The 14,789-nt window shown below is 36.6% G+C and overlaps 2 protein-coding genes across 2 annotated transcripts; one reads left to right on the top strand and one right to left on the bottom strand.

The window, feature by feature from the left end:
- Positions 1 to 10,928: 10,928 nt before the first annotated feature.
- Positions 10,929 to 11,880, bottom strand: LOC137772270 (olfactory receptor 5T2-like). Its single transcript, XM_068556127.1, is given in 3 exon segments — positions 10,929 to 11,021; positions 11,024 to 11,797; positions 11,800 to 11,880. Coding segments are annotated over 3 exon segments (948 nt in total).
- Positions 11,881 to 12,873: 993 nt separating this feature from the next.
- Positions 12,874 to 13,665, top strand: LOC137772060 (olfactory receptor 8K5-like). Its single transcript, XM_068555930.1, has one exon. The coding sequence runs from the start codon at positions 12,874 to 12,876 to the stop codon at positions 13,663 to 13,665; it is 792 nt and encodes a 263-aa protein (XP_068412031.1).
- The last annotated feature ends 1,124 nt before the right edge of the window (positions 13,666 to 14,789 follow it).

Here is a 14,789-nt window from a genome sequence, read left to right on the forward strand (position 1 = left end):
ACAGCAATCAGAGAAGAAAAAGAAATAAAAGGAATCCAAATCGGAAAAGAAGAAGTAAAGCTGTCACTGTTTGCAGATGACATGATACTATACATAGAGAATCCAAAAACTGCCACTAGAAAACTACTAGAGCTAATCAATGAATTTGGTAAAGTAGCAGGATACAAAATTGATGCACAGAAATCTCTTGCATTCCTATATACTAATGATGAAAAATCTGAAAGTGAAATTAAGAAAACACTCCCGTTTACCATTGCAACAAAAAGAATAAAATATCTAGGAATAAACCTACCTAAGGAGACAAAAGACCTGTATGCAGAAAATTATAGGACACTGATGAAAGAAATTAAAGATGATACAAATAGATGGAGAGATATACCATGTTCTTGGATTGGAAGAATCAACATTGTGAAAATGACTCTACTACCCAAAGCAATCTACAGATTCAATGCAATCCCTATCAAAATACCACAGGCATTTTTCACAGAACTAGAACAAAAAATTTCACAATTTGTATGGAGACACAAAAGACCCCGAATAGCCAAAGCAATCTTGAGAACGAAAAATGGAGCTGGAGGAATCAGGCTCCCTGACTTCAGACTATATTACAAAGCTACAGTAATCAAGACAGTTTGGTACTGGCACAAAAACAGAAATATAGATCAATGGAATAGGATAGAAAGCCCAGAGATAAACCCACGCACATATGGTCACCTTATCTTTGATAAAGGAGGCAAGCATATACAGTGGAGAAAAGACAGTCTCTTCAATAAGTGGTGCTGGGAAAATTGGACAGGTACATGTAAAAGTATGAAACTAGAACACTCCCTGACACCATACACAAAAATAAACTCAAAATGGATTAAAGACCTAAATGTTAAGCCAGACACTATCAAACTCTTAGAGGAAAACATAGGCAGAACACTCTATGACATAAATCGCAGCAAGATCCTTTTTGACCCAGCTCCTAGAGCAATGGAAATAAAAACACAAATAAACAAATGGGACCTAATGAAACTTAAAAGCTTTTGCACAGCAAAGGAAACCAGAAACAAGACCAAAAGACAACCCTCAGAATGGGAGAAAATATTTGCAAATGAAGCAACTGACAAAGGATTAATCTCCAAGATTTACAAGCAGCTCATGCAGCTCAATAACAAAAAAACAAACAACCCAATCCAAAAATGGGCAGAAGACCTAAACAGACATTTCTCCAAAGAAGATATACAGATGGCCAACAGACATATGAAAGAATGCTCAACATCCTTAATCATTAGAGAAATGCAAATCAAAACTACAATGAGGTATCACCTCACACCAGTCAGAATGGCCATCATCAAAAGATCTAGAAACAGTAAATGCTGGAGAGGGTGTGGAGAAAAGGGAACCCTCTGCACTGTTGGTGGGGATGTAAATTGATACAGTCACGATGGAGAACAGTATGGAGGTTCCTTAAAAACTAAAAATAGAACTACCATACGACCCAGCAATCCCACTACTGGGCATGTACCCTGAGTAAACCATAATTCAAAAAGAGTCATGTACCACAACGTTCATTGCAGCTCTGTTTACAATAGCCAGGACGTGGAAGCAACCTAAGTGTCCATCGACAGATGAATGGATAAAGAAGATGTGGCACATATATACAATGGAATATTACTCAGCCATAAAAAGAAACGAACTTGAGTTATTTGTAGTGAGGAGGATGGACCTAGAGTCTGTCATACAGAGTGAAGTAAGTCAGAAAGAGAAAAACAAATACCGTATGCTAACACATATATATGGAATCTAAGGAAAAAAAAAAAAAAAAGGACAAGAAGAACCGAGTGGCAAGATGGGAATAAAGACACAGACCTACTAAAGAATGGACTTGAGGATATGGGGAGGGGGAGGGGTGAGATGTGACAGGGTGAGAGAGTGTCATGGACATATATACACTACCAAATGTAAAATAGATAGCTAGTGGGAAGCAGCCACATAGCACAGGGAGATCAGCTCGGTGCTTTGTGACCACCTAGAGGGGTGGGATAGGGAGGGTGGGAGGGAGGGAGATGCAAGAGGGAAGAGATATGGGAACATATGTATATGTATAACTGATTCACTTTGTTTTTAAAGCAGAAACTAACACACCATTGTAAAGCAATTATACTTCAATAAAGATGTTAAAAAAAAAAAAAAAAAAAGAGAAAATCCTCCAAGCAATTAAAATAACAGTGACACTAAACTTTTATGCTCACCTGTTTTTTTCTTTCCTGTAGTGTATTTCCTTGCTCTCTCTCCAGAAACAAATTGAACTTTCTTTCTTTTTCTCTTTCTTTTTCTTTCTTTCTCCCTTCCTTCCTTGCTCTTTCTTTCTTTCCTTCTTTTATTTCTTTCTTCCTTTCTTTCTTTCTTTTTCTTTCTTCCTTCCTCCATTCCTCTCTCTCTCTCTTTCTTTCTTTCTTTCTTTCTTTCTTTCTTTCTTTCTTTCTTTCTTTCTTTCTTTCTTTCTTTCTTTCTTTCTTTCTTTCTTTCTTTCTTTCCTTCCTTCCTTCCTTCCTTCCTTCCTTCCTTCTTTTCTTTTCTTTCTTTCTTTCAAAATATTCTTTGCTTGACCAAATATGATCTTGGGCATTTCCTGGAATATGCATTTAGAAATCCACATTGTGATTGGAAACCATGAAACATGTTAAATCCCTGATCTAAATATATATGTTTTTAAGGGCAACTGATTTGCCAAATGAAAAACTATAGTTATCACTTTTTAAACTATATCATAGAAATTCAGATAATATTATGATGGAAAAGAGCTACATTTTGGGAACAATGACAACAGTTTTAGCAATTATTTCATTTACTTTATGGAGAAGCAATATAGCAGAGAGACTATGAGCACTTGCTTTGGAACCAAATATTCCAGGATGTAGATTTTAGATCTGCAACCCTTTTAGCTGTGTAACACTTAAAAAACATTGAAACTTTAAGCCTCATGTTTCCTCAACTGCACAAAATAAATAATAATTTTAGGTCCATAGAGTTATTGTAAAGATTAAATCAGATAATGGATGTAAAGCATTTAAGGCGGTCCTAATAAATGCTGGCCATTATCGTTAGATCACTCATATTCCTGCAGTATTTTTAATATACAATGGCTTTTTCTTAAAGAATATTCACTTGTGTTTTATAAATTACTATTGGTTGTTTTAAAGGATAAACACACAAACAGCTAAGGAAAAACTCAGCACTTCACAATTTTGGATTTAGAGTGATATATTCTAACACTGGAGAAAATTTGAAAAATATTGAATAATGTAAGGAAATAGAAATGCCCTAAAAATTAGCAACTTTGTAAATTTCTTCTAGATTGATAGTTATGTATGTATGTGAATATATTATATACATGAGCAATATTTCTGTCATTTCCTATGTACTTTTTTTCAGCTTTTTGTGTACACTAACAAGATTAACCTTTGAGTGTGTCTTTGTCATTGAAATCTAAGGTGAATGTGTTTTTGGTGCATGGGAAAAATTGAGACTCTCATTTTGCAATGCTTTGGACATGAAATGTTTGTAAATTCATCATGTTAAAAATCTGCATGCAGTGATATCTCTTTGGTGGCTCTCTGAAAACATTTAAAACCCCTACCTTTCTGTGATGTGTCAACAAGCTTCAGTAAACTGCTTCTTTGTTGAAATTCTATGTATTTTATTTTATTTTATTATTTTTTTTTTTTTGTGTGGAGTTGAATCCAATCAGTGTAACTCCTGAATGTACTTTTTTTTTTTTTTAAGCATCTTTATTGGAGTATAATTGCTATACAATGTTTTTTGGCTGCATTGGGTCTTTGTTGCTGCACGTGGGCTTTCTCTAGTTGCGGTGAGCAGGGGCTACTCTTTGTTGAGGTGCACTCAGTAGTTGCAGCACGCAGGCTCAGTAGTTGTGGCGCATGGGCTTAGTTGCTCTGCAGCATGTGGGATCTTCCCTGACCAGGGATCAGACCCATGTGCCCTGCATTGGCAGGTGGATTCTTAACCACTGTGTCACCAGGAAAGTCCAAATTCTGCGTATTTTAAAACATCATCATCATTCTCTTGATTTCTATAGGTTTGTTATGATCAGGTTTGTTATGATCATTAAAAATAAATTCTTGAATTAAATGCTTGACTCATTTGTTTTAAATTTTTTAACAGATACAAGTTGTGTAGCTACTAATTTTAAATGAATTCAGATGTCGTGACAACCCATAAACTTTATCAAGTAGAGTGCTAAATTTTCTTTTATTTTAAAATTTTATTTTAAAATTCTTCTATTTTAAAATTTTATTTTAAAATTCTTGTACATAATCTTGAATTGCCATTTTAATTTTCTCTGCTATTTAAAGGTTAAGAATGTACTTTTCATTTCCCAAGTATTTCATATTTTTTGTTTAAACTTTCATAACCAGATGGTTTTTATTCAAACAGTAATGATTATAAAAATTTTATTTTTTGAAATTTAGATTGTTTTCTCAGTAAAACTATATTTGATTATTTTTCTTCCATACTTTTTTTTTTTTTTAAAGACTGGGTAGGATCTTTTTATAAAAATTTTATTATTTATTTATTTATTTTTGGCTGCGTTGGGTCTTCGTTTCTGTGCGAGGGCTTTCTCTAGTTGTGGCAAGTGGGGGCCACTCTTCATCGCGGTGCGCGGGCCTCTCACTATTGTGGCCTCTCTTGTTGTGGAGCACAGGCTCCAGACGCACAGGCTCAGTAATTGTGGCTCACGGGCCCAGTTGCTCCACGGCATGTGGGATCTTCCCAGACCAGGGCTAGAACCCGTGTCCCCTGCATTAGCAGGCAGATTCTCAACCACTGCGCCACCAGGGAAGCCCCTCTTCCATACTTTTTAAGTGTTAAAAATAAAATGCAAAAGTGCAATTCTCTTCTAGGAGTTAAAAGTTTAAATTATTTTTACTAATTCAAAGTTGTCAAAAAATTTATTCAAGTCTTTTAAATATGCATTATGTTTCCATACTTGTTATTTAAAAAAATTCCTTATCTTATATGCATGCCATTTGAAATTATTATGACTGTTTTGCTCTGATTTCCATGTTTTTAGACTCTATATTTACAGCTATTGTTATGTGGTTTTGCTTGCATTTGTTTAATAGTATACATTTTTGGCTCCTTTTTCATCTTTTATAAGCATAATGTCATTTCCTATATTTACAGGCTCTTTTCAGTTTTCTAGTCTCTTTTATAAACTATGTTTTTTCCTCTCTTTCATTTCTATTTCTGTGATTAGGAAATGTGTCCTGTTGTTTTATGCTGGCAAATACTGTCATCAGATTGTATGATTTTGTGGACAGCACTTAAGTTAGGAAAGTTATAATGAAAGTAAACTAAACTCTAATTAAATTAAGACAACCCTATTTTTTTCACAATGCAGTTTGGAAACCCTTTATATAATTTCATTACACATGTGTAATATAATCTATGGACCATATGAAAGATTTAGACTATTTGCATTTGCTCTGAACATTCCTTGCTGTATTAGAGCACTCATATTTTATGTAAAATATGGTCTGAAGTAATTCAAAACATACTATGCTTTTTTATGGTGCCGTGACAAAATGCTGTTTAATGGAAATATGATAGAGAAAATAATACAAGAATAGAACGTGCCAAAAACACAAACAGCTGTGTTTACTTCCAAATAATTGATAGATACAATGGTGATAACATGTTTTACTAAGCACTTACCATGTGCCAGTCAACATTCAAAGAGCTTTAGATATATAGTGAAAACAGTTTATCTTCACGAGGTAACTTCCAGGTAGGTACCAGCAAAATCTACATGTTTTCTCAGGTCTTTCTGCTTGTTCAGGCAAAGACTTAAAAGGAATCATGAAATTTTGTCTGTATCTCACACATCTCACAACCAGTCTATAGCATATTACGTTGATTCAAAATACAGGATATATTTAGAGTCTGACTACTTCTCAACATTTTTTTTCTGCTACCACCCTGGCCAAAGAACCACCATCTCTCAGTCTTAGAATTATTACTGCAGCCTCCTGGCTTGTCTCTGTTTAGACTTATCTCTCTTGAATCTAAATGTCAATGTAAGGGTCAGAGTAATACTGTTAAACAATAAAACGGATTATATCACTTTCTTCACAAATCCTACAAGACTTCTCATCACACTAACAGGAAAAATGAAAACCTTCATAAGAGCCCACTGGTCCACAATGACTTTGTCCCCACTCCTTACCTCTACAAACTCATTCCTTCCTATTCTATCAGTCATACTCACTTTAATTAGACCACATGACATCCTAACTCTTCTGTACAAATTAGTCCTGATACTTCCTGGAATTTTTCCATTTTCTGTTCTTCATTCCAAAACTTCCTTTTCATAGACAACTGCATGCTTTTTTTCTTATTCTATTCTTAATAAAATCATCCTTACCAACTTATGTAAAACTATACCCCTTTTCATGCCTCGTCTGTTTTCCACAGAAATTATCTCCAGCTAACCTTTACAGATTTTGCTAGTGCATTTTGTGTCTTGTCTGCCACCCGCACCCCTTCCCCCACCACACTATCATGTAAGCTTAATGAGTGCAGGATTCTTAATGAGTGCAGGATGAGACAATGGGGAATAACTGTTAGCTGATGCAAGGTTTCTTTTAGGAGTGATGAACATACATATAACCTTTCAAACAGATTACACATCATGAATTATACATTTTGAGTATATAACACAGGTGAAATGTATGGTATGTAAATTATTTCTTAAGAACGTTCCTATCTTTATATACCTCTAAATATTATTTACATGAGATAAGGGAAAAAAGGTCATGGGAGATTTTTTTCAAAATGAATAAATGCCACAAAAATACAATCAGGAAAATAGAAGAAAGGAGGAATATATAGATGAAGAAAGCAGAACATGTATATATTTTGATCCTCCAAAGAAGAAAACTAAGCCAGAGAAACAGAAAAGATATCACAAGACATAATCAAGATTTTTTCCTCTGAAATGAGAGAAGAATTGGAACTTCCTATTGAAAGGATATGATGTGTTCTAAGTAAGTCAATGAAGAATGATCAGTATTAAATTTTTTATTAAAGTTAGCATTTCTTTACACAGAACCAGACCAAAAGATCTTGTTACTTTTAAGGGCTAGCAAAATATCCATATCATGCTTCAACAGTACTTAATTGCAGGATAAAATGAGAACAAGGGCAGAACAAAAGGCGAATATGAATATAATTAAGTAGTCCAACTGAACTTCAGCTACTTCCTAATGCCAATATTTCTCAAAGTAGGAATCCAAGAGATGAAACCTAAAAAAAATAGGGGTAACAGGGATAATATAGCAGAAATTTTTAACACTAACTATATTTTTAATATACAAAAACATTCTAAAAGTAAACAAATAACAGCACAGTGGGTAATGAAGACAGACCACAAAGGGAAAAACTTCATGTTTGTTTGTGTATGACTATGTATATATGCCTGAATAAATCTGTGTGTGTATACTACATGTTTGTAACACGAACATTACGTCAAAGCTAAACCAAACGTATGTTTACCAAATTATAATTGTAAAGGCACCTAACATGGCTTTAAAATGAGAAGACTTTCCATATAGCTTTTTTTTAAGCGAAATATATTACAAATTGTTTCAGAAAGTTAAAAATAAAAGTATGGGCACACATTTAGGCAATACATATTCAAAGAAACCACTGGTTGTAATTTTAATGTAAAAAATACAGAATGCAGGGAAGATGATCAAAATAAACAAAAAAGAATACTTTGTACTGATGGATTTTAATTCACAATGAAGACTGAAAAGTAAGTATTATCTGTGCAAATAGTAATATAGCAACAGATATCTAAAACATGGAGCTTCTAATACAGGGAATGCAATACACAGAATCATACAAATATTAGCAAAACATAATATGCCTCTATTTTAAAAAGTTTAGTCAAGAAAACATTGAAGAGGACATAAATTCTTAAGGCAGTCATTTAATCTGATTACTTTTATAGGTAAGTATGTATTAAGCTTTGACTACAAATAAGAGAGTATTCACTTCCTTTTCAAGTATATTTTCAGTGTTATAAAAACTGCCATATAATAGTGAAAACAATGACCTGGATTGAAAATATCTAAAAGTTTCATTCTGTTTAGAAATGAATGACAAATAAAAATCTCAAAATATTACATTTAGGCATTTGAGTTATTTGTAGTGAGGTGGATGGAGTTAGAGTCTGTCATACAGAGTGAAGTAAGTCAGAAAGAGAAAAACAAATACAGTATGCTAGCACATATATATGGAATCTAAGGAAAAAAAAAAAAAAGGTTATGAAGAACCTAGTGGCAAGACGGGAATAAAGACACAGACCTACTAGAGAATGGACTTGAAGATATGGGGAGGGGGAAAGGTAAGCTGTGACAAAGTGAGAGAGTGGCATGGACATATATACACTACCAAACGTAAAATAGATAGCTAGTGGGAAGCAACCGCATAGCACAGGGAGATCAGCTCGGTGCTTTGTGACCACCTAGAGGGGTGGGATAGGGAGGGTGGGAGGGAGGGAGATGTAAGAGGGGAGAGGTATGGGAACATATGCATATGTATAACTGATTCACTTTGTTATAAAGCAGAAACTAACACACCATTGTAAAGCAATTATACTTCAATAAAGATGTTTTTAAAAAAAGCTACTAAACTACTCCCAAGTCATAGAGAAATAAGAAAATATGACATATTTAATATGATAATGAAAATATGACATATTAAAAATATGGGATGCCACTGACACAGGGTACATTGGAAAATCCATATCGAATTAAGAAAACTAGAAAAGAATAGCAAGAGAGACTAATAGAAAGAAGAAAAATATTTAAAGGAATAATAAACTAGAAAATCTAAACAATAATTTTGACACAGAAAATGCTGTCTCTGTTTTACTTGTGTCCCATAATTTACTTAAATAAAATGGTTTTCATAGTTTCCAACCTATAATATTCATTCATTAAGGGAATACCTATGAGGAACAGTATGTGTCAGACATTGTTCTAGACTCTGGAAAATAGATTAGACAATAAATCAGATATAAATTAAATGCATATTATATAAAATAATGACAAACAGAATGGTTCCATTCAGTAAACGAGGAATATGAGGAGATGAAAAGGTGGTAAATTGCATTATTATAATGTAGACAATGAGACTTTACTAAGAAAAAAGCATTTAAAGGAAGAAATCATGTGAACAGCAGTGGGGAGAGTCTTCCAAACAGGAGAAAAGAATGGCAGAAAAATTGTGAGGGAAATATGTTTCAATAAGAAATATCCTGTGTTCATACTGTTGAGGTGTTATTAAACTTAATAATCCCACTTTAGGGAAATATACTTAGATTGTACTCCATGTTCCAAGCAGATTTTTTTGGTTGAAATCAAAAGAGTTTTCACAAAATACAAATAGAAATAATAATAATAATAATAAAGGAAAGAAAAAAGAAGGAAGGCAGGAAGGAAGACCACTGCCATTAAGAATTGACTTTGAAGGACACATTTCCTTACAATAAAAATGAGGTGCGTTGGGAGCAGGGATGTTTTCCTGTACCTTGGTTCTTAGGCCTGGGCACTGAGGATTGGCGGCATCGACAAGGGCCTCACAGAGTGGGAGGGGTCAAAGGAAAACAGAGCAAAGCTGAGTCAGGACTAGGCCTGCAGGGAAGCCCATAAAGAGGGGTGTGGGATTAGTTCAGAAAGAGCCGAATCTGTCAGCCAGATGTACCTTACCCTCTAAATTGTGCTTGTGTTTGTCCTTCTTGAGTTTAAATATAATCTTGATAAATGCTAATGCCTAGTCTCTGTATTCCCTGGGAATTATAAAACGATTTGAATGTACATGCTCTGGATGAAATAATTAAAGGGGGAGATATAAACTGTCACAAATAGCATGGTTGTTACGCCAGGGATTGGAGCACATATCTGTGACCCCTGACTCGCAGGCTGGGATTAGACTGCTGCCAATGCGTAGATCAAAGGATGCCGCAGAGTGCTTTGAACTGCAGTCCAGTACCAATAAGTCCATGGAAAGTGGTATGGGAGCATGTCAGCTATAGTTTTGCTATCAATTAGATGGTATTTGCTCAAGCTTGTCAGATATAATTATAAAGTTCCTTGCAATTGCAACTTGGGATTCTATGCAATATGACTTGTATTGAGATAAAAGTTAATACTATACATTTTAAAGTAAATATTTCATGCATGTGTGACTCTGTATGTCTGTAAATATACATATAATATATACCAATATTCGTATGTTGAAATCCTAACTCCTTTATGCAGAATGTGACTGTACGTAGTGATAAGATTACTGTGAAAGTAAATAAATTAAAATGATTCCTTCAGGGGGCCCTAATCCAATATGACAGGTATATTTATAACCAAAAGACATTAGGACGCAGACACACAGAGAGAAAAGAACACTTGAAGACACAGAGCAGGGACGGCCATCTACAAGTCAAAGACAAAGTCCTTAGAAGAAATCATCCCGACTTCACCTTGATCTCAGACTTCTAGATTCTAGAAGAGTGAGAACTAAGTTTCAGTTGTTTAAGACACTAGTCTGTGGTACTTTGTTGTGGCAACACTGAAACTACTACAATCAGTATCAGCATGTATGTACGTATATGTATATATGTGTGTATTTATGTATGTATGTGTATCTAAGAGTGAAGTAAGAAGCAAATAGATGACATTTTTTCTGCACATGTGGAAACGGCACAGGTGGAGGTATGATTTTGATCTTTATATAAAAATATCCAAAGAGAATAGAAACACACTAATAAACTTTAATATTATTAAATTTATTAATATTTTATCATAAGTTGATATGGAGACAATGAACAACATTCTTCATTTGCTTCAATTTAATGGTTAGTGTGAAAAATATACTTTATTGATACATCCATTTTTACCAAACACTCTCTTCATTGCCTCTTTGACATCTTTATTCCTAAAACTGTATAAGTGATGGGATTCAGCATGGGAATCACAATGGTGTAAAATGTCGACATGATCATGTCATGGTCCAAAGCATAGCTGGAACTTGGTCTCACATACATGAAGAGGATGGTTCCGTGGTAAATTGACACTCCAGTTAGGTGAGAGCCACATGTAGAAAAGACTTTCCTTCTCCCCTCAGCAGAATGCATCCTCAGAATGGCCAACAGCATGAAGCCACAGGAGATCAGGACAATCAGGGCAGTGACTGTCTCAACAGAGCCCACAAAGTAGAAGAGCACAAGCTGGTTTGTGTGAGTGTCAGAGCAAGAAATGGTGAGGAGGGGAGGGAGGTCACAAAAGACACGTCTGATTTCATGGGATGCACAGAAGGATAGACTAAATGTGGCCACTGCGTGTACAGAGGCATGCAAGATGCCTCCAACATAGGAAGCAATGGTAAGGGACACATAGACTCTGGGTGCCATGCTAACTGAATACAGGAGAGGGTTGCAGATGGTTACATAGCAATCATGTGCCATTGCATCCAAGAGAAATCTTTCTGTGGTCCCAAAAGTAACAGCGAGAAACATCTGGGTTGCACATCTAAGATAGGAAATGGTTTTATTCTCTAACAGGAAATTGACCAACATTTTTGGAGTGACAACAGAGGAATAGCAGGCATCCAAGAATAATAACACACTCAGAAAATAGTACATAAGGTTGTGGAGCAGAGAATCCACAATGACCAATAAAACCAATCCTAAATTTCCTACCAGTGTAGAAAGATAGATTGCTAGAAATGTAAAAATAGGAAGATTTGCACATTAAAATCATCCATGAAGCCCATCAATATAAACACAGTGACTTCAGTTGCATTTTCCATCTGAATCCTGTATGAATCTAAATCTGATATCAGCCCTCTGTCTCAAAAAATTATACAACTATACTTTGACCTTTAATAGGCGGAACAGTTCTCGGAGCTTTCTGAGAGGCTGTTCCTGGGTTACAATTCTTTATTTGGTTCAAATAAAATCTTGCATTTCTTTCTTAGATCAACTGATTATTTTTTTGTCGACAGCTCCCAGAAATTTCACCTGATAGGGAGAAGTTTCTGCCTTGGCCCATTTGGACTGTGCAGGCTAAAGCTGAGCATTCTATTACATTATAATAATTCTATCTGGCATTTTATCTGATTGAGTTTTTTGAACTCCAATTACTCCTCCAATTGAAAGTATTGCTTACAGAATTCCAGATTTTCATGGAGGACAAACTGAATGTGAAAGGAAGGGAATCCAGGTGGATTAAGCTAAAGCAGGTTCATTATCTTCAATCAGAGCAGTTCTACTTGGTTTTACTGACTTCCCATGTAAATTTTATGAAATGCAGAGGGTGGCACTTAACACTGAAATATTTTAAAAATTACTGTATATACTGCATTGTACTATTTGAGAACTCCACAAGAATTCTCAGACAAAAGTGGAAGTGTACTAAAGAAAATTGTGATACCCTTGTATAAATGAATGAAGTCTATATTTCTATATTAATATTTATATGGTGTTTTTTAATCAATGGATATGTTCCAAATATTGCTGACTCTATTTAGAGTTTAACCTGTAGTTAACAGTGCATGTGGTTTCACACGGATCCGTCTTCTTGAGAAGTAGAAGATTCTATCATTTATTTTAGTTTCAAAATCAGATATCAGAAATTACTTTTCTATCCCCTATTATAAAATAAAAATCCACTCTGTCTATACATATTATACTTTATTTAGATGACACCACATGAAAGCTAATAACAACCTGTTTCTTTCCAGAAAAGCTAACTGGACTAAATTGGCCAACAGAATCTATCATCACTGACTGAATTCATTCTGATGGGAGTCACAAGGCAGCCTGAGCTGCAGGCCCCCCTTTTCGGAGTCTTCCTCATCATCTACGCAATCATAGTAGTGGGAAATCTGGGCATGATCACCTTGACCCAAGTGGATTCCCGCCTACACACACCTATGTACTTTTTTATCAAACACCTGGCTTTCATGGATCTTGGTAATTCTACTGTCATTTGTCCCAAGATGCTGGTAAATTTCACTGCGGATCAAAATTCCATTTCCTATTATGCATGTGCCACACCGTTGGCTTTCTTCCTTATGTTAATTATCTGTGAATTTTTTGTCTTGTCGGTCGTGGCCTATGACCGCTATTTGGCCATCTGTAACCCTCTGCTCTACAATGTTATCATGTCCCAGAGACTTTGTCATGTGCTGGTAGGCATTCCATACCTCTACAGTACCTTTCAGACATTAATGTTCACTATTAAGATTGTTATACTGACTTTTTGTGCCATTAGTCATTTCTACTGTGATGATGTTCCCTTGTTACTCATGCTGGGCTCAAATGTACAAAAAATAGAATTATTGATCATACTATTTTCAGCATTTAATTTGATCTCTTCCCTTCTGGTGGTCCTGGTGTCCTACATAATGATTCTCATAGCAGTATTCCGAATGCATTCTGCAGAGGGCAGGAAAAAAGCTTTCTCCACATGTGGTTCTCATCTGATGGTGGTGGTTGTGTTCTATGGGTCTCTACTATTTATGTACATGCAGTCCAACTTCACTCGCTCCTTTGATACCGATAAAATGGCCTCCGTGTTTTATACTTCATAGTGAACCCCATGCTTAATCCCTTGATCTACAGCTTAAGAAACAAAGAAGTAAAAAATGTCTTCCACAGGGTTTTTAAGAATAAATGCAAACTTTGTACCTAGCATCCAATATGAAATATTGTTTAAATAAACTATCATAAAGGCAACTGTCACTTAATAATATTTCCAATAAATGTAGTTGCATTCTTTTTGGCTCCAGAGCAAAGGCGAATTAAAATGCACAGACAAATAGATTGTCTCCCTTATATTCAGCCAAATTAATCCTCATATTTTAGATCCCAATTAAATGTCACTCCCTCACCAACAATCCTTGATGTTGATTCAATGTTTCCTTTAACAATTCTTCAAAACTCCGCATCTCTACCAATAGAAACCTTATCAAAACTCTAAGTTAGGGAGGGAGCTGTGAAGGAGGAAAGGTTTCCACACACCAGGAAGTCCCTTCCCGGGCGGAGATGGGGGGTGTCAGAGGGGGAGCTTCGGAGCCACGGAGGAGAGCGCAGCCACAGGGGTGCGGAGGGCAAAGTGGAGAGATTCCCGCACAGAGGCTCGGCGCCGACCAGCTCTCACCAGCCCAAGAGGCTTGTCTGATCACCTGCTGGGGCGGGCGGGGCTGGGAGCTGAGGCTCAGGCTTCGGAGTCAGATCGCAGGGAGAGGACTGGGGCTGGCGGCGTGAACACAGCCTGAAGGGGCTACTGTGCCACAGCTAGCCGGGAGGGAGTCCGGGAAAAGGTCTGGAGCTGCCGAAGAGGCAAGAGACTTTTTCTTGCCTCTGTTTCCTGGTGCGCAAGGAGAGGGGATTCAGAGTGCGGCCTAAACGAGCTCCAGAGGCGGGCGCGAGCCGTGGCTATCAGCGCGGACTCCAGAGGCGGGCGCGAGCCGCGGCTGTCAGCGCGGACCCCAGAGACGGGCAGGAGACGCTAAGGCTGCTGCTGCCACCACCAAGAAGCCTGTGTGCGAGCACAGGTCACTCTCCACACCGCCCCTCCCGGGAGCCTGTGCAGCCCGCCACTGCCAGGGTCCCGTGTTCCAGGGACAACTTCCCCGGGAGAACGCGCGGCGCGCCTCGGGCTGCTGCAACGTCACGCCGGCCTCTGCCGCCGCAGGCTTGCCCCGCCTCCTCC

This window comes from Eschrichtius robustus, chromosome 11, assembly GCF_028021215.1.
Source record: "Eschrichtius robustus isolate mEscRob2 chromosome 11, mEscRob2.pri, whole genome shotgun sequence".
In the NCBI taxonomy this organism is placed as follows: Eukaryota; Metazoa; Chordata; class Mammalia; order Artiodactyla; family Eschrichtiidae; genus Eschrichtius; species Eschrichtius robustus.